The following is an 8,290-nucleotide window of genomic DNA, read 5'->3' on the forward strand; positions in this document are numbered from 1 at the left end:
TATGTGAGTAATCTCTTCCTGGTGAGATATTGTATTATTTCAATTTACATAGCTGCAGAAAGGAAGTCAAGCGACTGGAGAATCCAGTACTTTCCCTCTGTGAAAGGTTCATTTTCCCTGCCCTCGTACCAACTCATTTACTGATCAACACTTAAATATTGTTAGGTACTTCCTAACATTTGAGTCATAACAATAGAAGCAAGCATCTGTCACTTACGTTCTTGAATCATCCCACAGCACACAGTAGGGATTCAACGTGCCCTAAGAAGAAAACAAACAAACTTCTTAGTTACTAGTATACAAAAAAATGTGTCATGCTTGACCTAAACATTTATTTGGGTCTCCTCCTACAAGATCACGCTTATACTCTGACAAATTGATGTCCCTGAAATTGCCAAAGCTTAAGGTTAATTCTTACGGAGTATTTAAAAAGCACTTGAACCTCAAAGCAGAGTATTTGCTGTATTTTCTCTCTTAGATAAGGTAAGCACAAAGTTGCCTATTTGGTATATCCTAGTAAAATTGAAATATGAGATAAGAGTTCATCTGTTAAGAGACTCAACTTGACTGAACATTTCAGGGTGCACTTAGAAGCAGAACTTCAGGCCCTTCGGGAACCTGGATGTCAAAACCAGTAATGTCTTTAAAAATTTTAAGCATATGTTGGGCAAAATGTCTGGAGGCTGAGATTTCAGATGACCCCACAGTCAATACCCAAGACCTTTTGTCAATTAAGTCCTAAATCAGCAGAGATTTTTGCTCACAGTATTTTTTTTCGTTGAGCTTTACAATCCCAGCTCCAACCTCTTCAAGGTCAGTGGAAGATTTCTGATTTGATTTAGAACAGGATGGGAATCTAGGTTTATTACACATCATTAAACCGTGGGTAATGTTTTTGGGAAATGGAAATATCTTTATTATTACTCATGTTTATTTTGCTGCACAGGAAGAGTTGAGACAAAATTAAAATTCAAATTTTGTCCCTAATCTTGTAAATCTTCCTTTATCAAAACTGATATTGACTTAGAAGTACTTAACTGACTAAAAACTGCAAAACTGTATTCCTGTTGATCATAAACATTGGATAATCCCAGAAGTCAGAACTATATAAAAAAATCAGATATGAAATACAGAATAAAAATATATTTTTAACAAAATCACAAGTGACTTGAAGAAACAGGTGCAATATACTATTTTCTTATGTCAGCGTTAGTGTAGTTCTCTCATGAACAGTGTTGGTGCGGTAGATATAGTTTTGTATAAACAAAATACACCTTGACATTTCATTCTGAAAAGTATTTTATTTATGGAAAAAACATGGTAACCTGTGAAGTAAAAATCTATTAAATATTTAAATTCTCCTATCCACCTCTTTGTCAAAGATAAAAAAGGTCCTTTGGAAGATGCTTGTGAGGGAGGTATTTAGGGAAATTTTGATCCTCTACTTCAGTATTTTGCTGACTGCATTGAATTTTATGAGTAGAGTATAAATATTTAAAACCAACATATACTTATGGCACTTTATATTAAAATAGCACTGTACAAACATAAATAAAGGATGTTCCATTCCCTGAGGGATTTATAATGCAAAGAAGAGGAAGGGGAAGAGGGCACAGGACAAAGCACTGGATAACAGGTCTGTTGAGATTCAGAGCCCAGGTCCTGCATCATTAGCCAAAAGCTTTCAGATACATTGTTGGAAGAGAATATAGAAGGGTAAGAATTAAGAACTGCAGAATTAATCTTATTTAAAATGTCCTTTTATAAAGAGTATTAATTTACATCCTAAGACTTAGTGAAGAAATTCTACTTGCAATGTGATATAGGTATATGTGTATTTAAAAAGTACTTCTATAGCTGAATTGTAATAAGACACTGCATATTTGAGATCTGAGACCTGTCTTTCCTAGCAGTAGATGTCATGCAGTTTCTACTCGCTATTCCTACAGTGCAAGTAGAAAGAATACAAAAACACTTTCAGAAAAAACGTCCATTATAAAGAAACCCACTAAATAGAGGGAAAGAAAAGCCTTTGCAGAAAGCTGAAACACAGTAAAACTGCTGCTGTCAGATCACATGCTACACTCCCTTTGAAATGTAGTCAAATGAAAAAAAAAAAAAAAGAGTATGTTTGGCCATTGCAGTCACTAACGAGAGATTAAGCAGAAATGGGGAAAGCAGGATAAGTATCGCTCCTGTTCCTTAAGAAGGTCTTGTGTGAGGGTTTGCTCTGCCAGCCATGGCAGCTCGCAGGGGCACGGCAGCCTTTCAGAACTTCGCCCTCTTTGATATCCTGATCAAACGCCCTTCAAGTGCTGCAAAGACCACAAGGAGCCTGTCTTCCTATTTTCTTCTTCGCCCTTAACCTGTTGCGCCCTTTTTCACAGTCTTTCTGGGTCTGGTCTCCTGGCAATGTCTCCTCACACTGCAGTCGTGGAGCTACCCCCGAGAGCCATGGCTCTCTGTGAGGGCAGCAATCTTTCATCACAGCTCTTGCCAGTTCATTACTTAACTGCAGCTAAGGAAGCAGCTACTCTGTCCATTAATGTTTACGACTGTTGCTGTACTGTTTTATACACTACGGTACAGGACTTGGATATCTTAAAAATAGACATATGTGTGTGAGTATGTGTGTGTGTATGTATCTGTCTGCCTGGCGTATAAAACTGAACTTTGGAGATGTGATTGACAACTCTGACAGCGATGCAGCACAGTGCCAACTGTGTTTTGTAGCCAGGGTTTTCAGTCTCATTGAAAGCTTGATGTCCTACGCTACTGCTGGCTCGTTACTTCAGTGTCCCTGGAGTAAACTTCTGTGCTGTCAGAAGGTAAGAGTTCATATTCTCTCTGGAGCAAACAAGATTTTGTTTGATTTGTACAGTTTTTAAAAGATCACTTTGGTGTCTCTTTAATCAAACTACTGGAAAAATGTGATCACATTCATCATGTTCACAGCACATAAGACCAAATACCATGTTCTCTAAAGAATGCATTGCAACCCACCTTCTCACTGTGGTCAACTGCCTATTATATTTTAATTTATCTGCAAATCCAAGTACCATGCTATATTCCAAACAGCAGATGTAATTGTGATTTCCACTTCCTCCAAAATATAATCCTCTGGTTTTATTAATAAACTGGCTAATTTTGATATAAAATGAAGCAATGATGATAAATTTTGAATAAATGAATATTTTAAGTCTCATTTGAATTAAATATATTAACTCTTATTAAACGATCACATTTGCCCATCTTTTTTCATAATCTCTTATCTACTTAATTTAGTCAGTGGATGGGGAGGTAAAAGAACAAATGTGTGGGTTTACTCCTATATATTAGTAAGCATGCTCTGGAGGTTGTTTAAAAATTAGTCATTAAATCAATATGGAAACAAACTGTTCTGAATAACGAACAGCATTTCAAGAACAAAGGTTTGAAAAGAACAAAAATAACAACAGTAAGAGCCATTCCACAAAAACCAGATGACAGAGAATGCCTGTATTTTATTTTCTGTTTAATAACCAATCTGTTTAATTGATACCATGATTAATCTGTGAGCCATTAAGATATAATGTTAAAACTCTAAAGATACATTACTAGTTTTATCTTTCTGTATGTGACATATAAAACTCATTCTATAGCAACATATTATAATTAAATAAATTCTTGTTTTCAGCTGAGAAAATTATAGCAAAGAAGATAAGAATTAGACTCAGTCTGAAGGCAAGAAACACTCAAACCTATAAAATAGTACTTCCATGCATCTACAGCCTTAGTTCTTCAAAAAGAAGCCGCATTATAGAGGCTAAGCCTTGAATGTAAAAGTCACCAAACATTTAAAGATCTTAAGATTGCAAAACTGGTTTCCATTCCCAGATTTTCTAGAGCAATATTTTGTCATTGTATCTGCCGATCCAACTCTTATATCCACGTGGATCGAGATCCTATATAAATGTAATATGTATGGAAGTCCAATTTAAGGACTGGAAATCTGTTCCAAGCACTTGATGTTTCTCTGGATTAAATTATAAGACAAAAATTAAGCCAAAGGAAAAAAATATGGCTCTGATTATCTATTGGCAAGGTTATTGTCTTTTCGGCTTGTCAAGACATAAGCTAATACAATACTAAATAATATTCTGTTACTGAACGGTTGGCAAAGCAAGGTGACAATCAGTGTCTCTAATCTGACCTTTTGTAACAATCATTTCCAAGATTTTGACACTTGGCAAAAATTTGCTCTATAAATTACTCAAAGGAATGGATTAAACAAAAGAGAGAGGAAAATAAAAGATGAAACTCTCCAAGAATTTTCTGAAATTTCATCTTCTGGGGACAGCAGGTAAGCCTTTTGTTAGTCTAGCCTTGCCTGTGTTGTGTTGGTTTTAATAGCTTGTGCTTGGCTTGCAAGTATTTTCAATGCTGACATGTTGCTTACTAGTATTTTTTAAAAAATTTTTAATTTCTTTTCTAGCATGAGTGACCAAAGCAATTACAACTTTTTTTTTCCTGCATGCTGTTCCACACTTTTGCAAGCAGTAATTCCAATTTCAAAATATAGAAGTCGGACTCCAATATTCCTTATCTGCCACTCACATAACTAACTAGCCCCACAATCATTGTTAAAATAATGGAAATTAAAATCTAGCATTGAGAAATACCATAAACTCTTCCTAATAATGATCTCAGCAAGACCAAAACAAGTATTTTATTTCAAAGGTGTTTTCCTTTTTTTTCCTTTGATATGTAGGATTAATTTGTAGTCTATGTCAGCAAATACTCTACTACCTTTTCAGTGAAATTTCTGACAGGAACAAAAGTTATGTTAAAGACTGATATTCTCTCTTAATATATATGATGTAACTTAGGTTGGAAACAAAACAAAACAAAACCAAACCCCAAACCTACCTACCCTAAAAGATCTTAAAATTAAATAACCATAAAAAACAAAATCTCCACAATTCTTCATCAATAAACTTCTAATCTTACTGAAACATAAAGACTTCGCTCAGTTTCTGTCCCTCTATTCCTTTCTTTTTCTTCTGCTTGACTTTGCAGTAAATTTCACTGAGATGTTCTTTGTAATATCATTTTTCAGGGAACTGAAGAGTGGGTCACAATGACCATTGATGGCAAAACAGTTCGTTCCTTCTAACCTTGAGTAAAATGTAAATCAAAGATCTAGAGTTCAAAGAGTTTCCTTCATACTTTGGCCCAGAGACACTAATCCAAATTTGCTACTGACTGAAATCTTTGGAGCTCCTCCAGCTGAATTGTACTTACATGACCACTTGAGCAACTGTTTATAACAAAAAAAATCACAGCTTTACAGTCTTTTGCATAACAATACTATTTACTAAAGCTCCAGTAACTATGTCTCTTCTAATTGTCTCTTTATGACTATTTAAAGTAAACTCTAACTGTTAGTAACATAAACAGACATAGTTTATATGCCATGCCTTCCCATAAATTACTCCCATGCTTGTTATTTAACATTATTTCCCCAATATTGCACATAAAAAAATTTTCCTGCAAAAGACATATTTTATTTTCCCTCTGGCTGCTGGGAGATTGCTGACAGCAGAAAGAAAAACTGTTAATATTTTTAATATAATTAGACATAGAATTCCTTTTTTTTCAGATTTAAAATATTTTTAACATGAGATTAAAGGCTGAAAAGTACAGAATTAAAAACAACTGCACAAAAAATCTCAAACATTTCTAAGAATTGGAACCAGGGCATTTTTTTCAAAGTCTGCTACCACAGGTTAGGTAAAAATTGGATTTTGAGTATAAAATACTGAAAGAAAGGAAGAAAAGGCCTGAAGAACTATGTAGCTCTATGACCTATGCAGGGAGCAAAAGGTTAAGAATTCAGCACAATACTACATTTTTGATTGTATCCATCAAAGCAGTTGATGGAGAGTTTTTGGTAGAAATTGCTGTTTAAATAAAAACCTCAAAACTTACAGAACAACAATTAATTTTGTTTTGCATGTACATATGCATGAAACACGTACACAGTCCCTTCAAAGTATATTAGACTGTTCCTGAGCTTAAGTTTTAGCAGTTAAACTGGGTTTTATTAACTGATATTTAAAATAACTCACTTCTTTCTCTCATTATGATCTGATAAATACTATCGGAAGACATCAACTGTCATTGTACTTACATTAGACAGATGGGCCAGTTCTATCTCCAGGAAAGAATCTGTAGTTTTGGGCTCGGGTCGTATAGTAACAACGATGATTTTTGAATTAACAACCGTAAAATTCCTGGGAAAAAAAAAAAAAAAAAGAAAAATGAAAGATTTAACTTGGTATGAGGTTAAATGAGACTTCTGATATTGCATTTAAAGAAGTATCTCACAGGTAATTGTTGTGACTTTAGTTGACAAATATTCAGAGAGAAAATATATTTGGAAGTGGTGAAAACATTCACTCATTACCAATGTACCCGAAACATTAAACACTGAAGAGCAACAATGGCGGCAGAAGTGCCGTTCTTTAAAGTACGATTCACTAATTAGAAGAGTGTATTGATGACACAAGCATTCTGTCAATGTTTGAATGCATACCATTCGCTTCTCTCAACATAAACACACTAGCTATGTTATTTAAGAGACGGCAATTTTTCTTCCAAAGTGCTGTGTTGGACTTTTTTCTGACTGTTAACTTAAAATTGTGAAGATGGATGAGTGCAATGGGAGATTCTACAGTTCTGTTGATTCTGTGCTCATGAAAAGAACCTATCTGTTTCCAATTTTTTAAAAACCACTGCATTTGGTATGTGAGTGGACGACTTCATCATCTAAATACTTTTTAAAATATATTCCATAGTTGTGCCCTGACTGAAATTCCACCAAAGCCAATCAATTTTTTCTCATATATGTGAGTTTAGATTCAGTCTTATGTTATTATACCAGGTTACTCAAAATAATAATTTTCTGTTAAATTCTCTAATTCATCATCAATCTCTCTTTTCAAGTAAAACGTGGATCACTATGTTTTGTAGCTACCTTTCTAGGACAGACCTAGTATTGCCAAGGTTATGCTAATACAGGCATAAAGACATGTTGGCATGATGTTCAGATCCTTGCTTCTTATGACCCCGTCAGGCTTAGAACAACCATCCGTTATCAGCCTGACTGTTTCTGATGATTGTTACGGTATTTCCTTTGTATGTAATCCTGCTTTCAACACCTTCTGCTGATCGCACATAAACAAACATAAAACCTCATAGAAAGACATATTCATAGGTACATGTTATCAAAGAAGAAACTAGGCTGTTTATCTGTAATTACAATAGACAGTATTAATATTCTGTTGTTGTTCTTTAATTGCTGGTTTTCTCTAGGGAAATGGTATTTAGGAGAGGATTCCATTTTGCTGGATCATTGAAACAGGAATTGCCATGGCTACAGTAATAGAAACTTAACTCAGTGGGCACTTGACTCAGCACAAGGAATGAAATTATTCTTCTGGGGCGAAGTATGAATCCTAGTCCAATTTTACTCAGCCAAATCATACAATGGAAATATAATGGAAGTGGCTTTCTATTGTACTTAATTCCTATTTCTTCCCTTTGGTTGCACTTTAAACTCTCACACACTGTTGACAAAAACACATCTCTCCATCAGACTACATTTAATGTTCAGCAAACTTTCAGTGCGTTCTGTAGAGGGGGAGTAATGATGGTACCTTACAGTATATACAGTAGCTGAGTATCTATAAATGTTCCCAAGGCATCATTTAAAAAAAACCAAAACAAACAAAAACTCCAAATAAGTACAAACCAGATTTCTCTAACAGATCATGACAGTTGGAAATAGAGGTATTAAATAGAGCTATTAAAAGATTTTGTCCATTTTGGAAATTCACAGAAGCTAATGTAAATACTGATACTTCAGTACTTGATCATAGTTAATCTTCGTGATTGAGAAATGTTTCCTTTCTGTGTCTAATTTTGGTACAGTTCTGATGGTTCTAGGGTGAGATCCAAAAGAGCACTTAAGGTGCCTAGACTGCAACCTTGGTACATCAATTTTACCTCAGTCTCATTAAAACCCTACCAATCCACTTACGTACGTAAGTGACTATATTGCTGTGAAATGAAATCTGCATCACTCATTGCTGTCCTGTCTGGGCTGAATGCCTAGTTGCATATCTCATATTTCTCTGGAAGAATGCAATCTGGTAAATATATTCTAAACTCACATAACATGTTAAGATGCCACTGAACTAAAGCTCAAAGCATTGTAGTCACAAGAATTTCTCGCAAAATCCGTCGT

General features: G+C 34.8%; 1 protein-coding gene across 1 annotated transcript in view; it reads right to left on the minus strand.

Moving 5' to 3' along the window:
- Positions 1–217: 217 nt before the first annotated feature.
- Positions 218–8,290, minus strand: part of LOC104168682 (brain-specific angiogenesis inhibitor 3) — a gene marked incomplete at its 3' end in the record, with an annotated part of 94,470 nt that continues 86,397 nt past the window's right edge. The window contains exons 14-15 of the mRNA XM_009709347.1: positions 6,173–6,275; positions 218–261 (exon numbers count right to left, since the gene is read on the minus strand). Of these exons, the coding sequence (XP_009707649.1) occupies positions 218–261; positions 6,173–6,275 (147 nt within the window). The remainder of the gene's footprint in view (positions 262–6,172; positions 6,276–8,290) is intronic.

This window comes from Cariama cristata, unplaced genomic scaffold, assembly GCF_000690535.1.
Source record: "Cariama cristata isolate BGI_N322 unplaced genomic scaffold, ASM69053v1 scaffold5111, whole genome shotgun sequence".
Classification (NCBI taxonomy): Eukaryota; Metazoa; Chordata; class Aves; order Cariamiformes; family Cariamidae; genus Cariama; species Cariama cristata.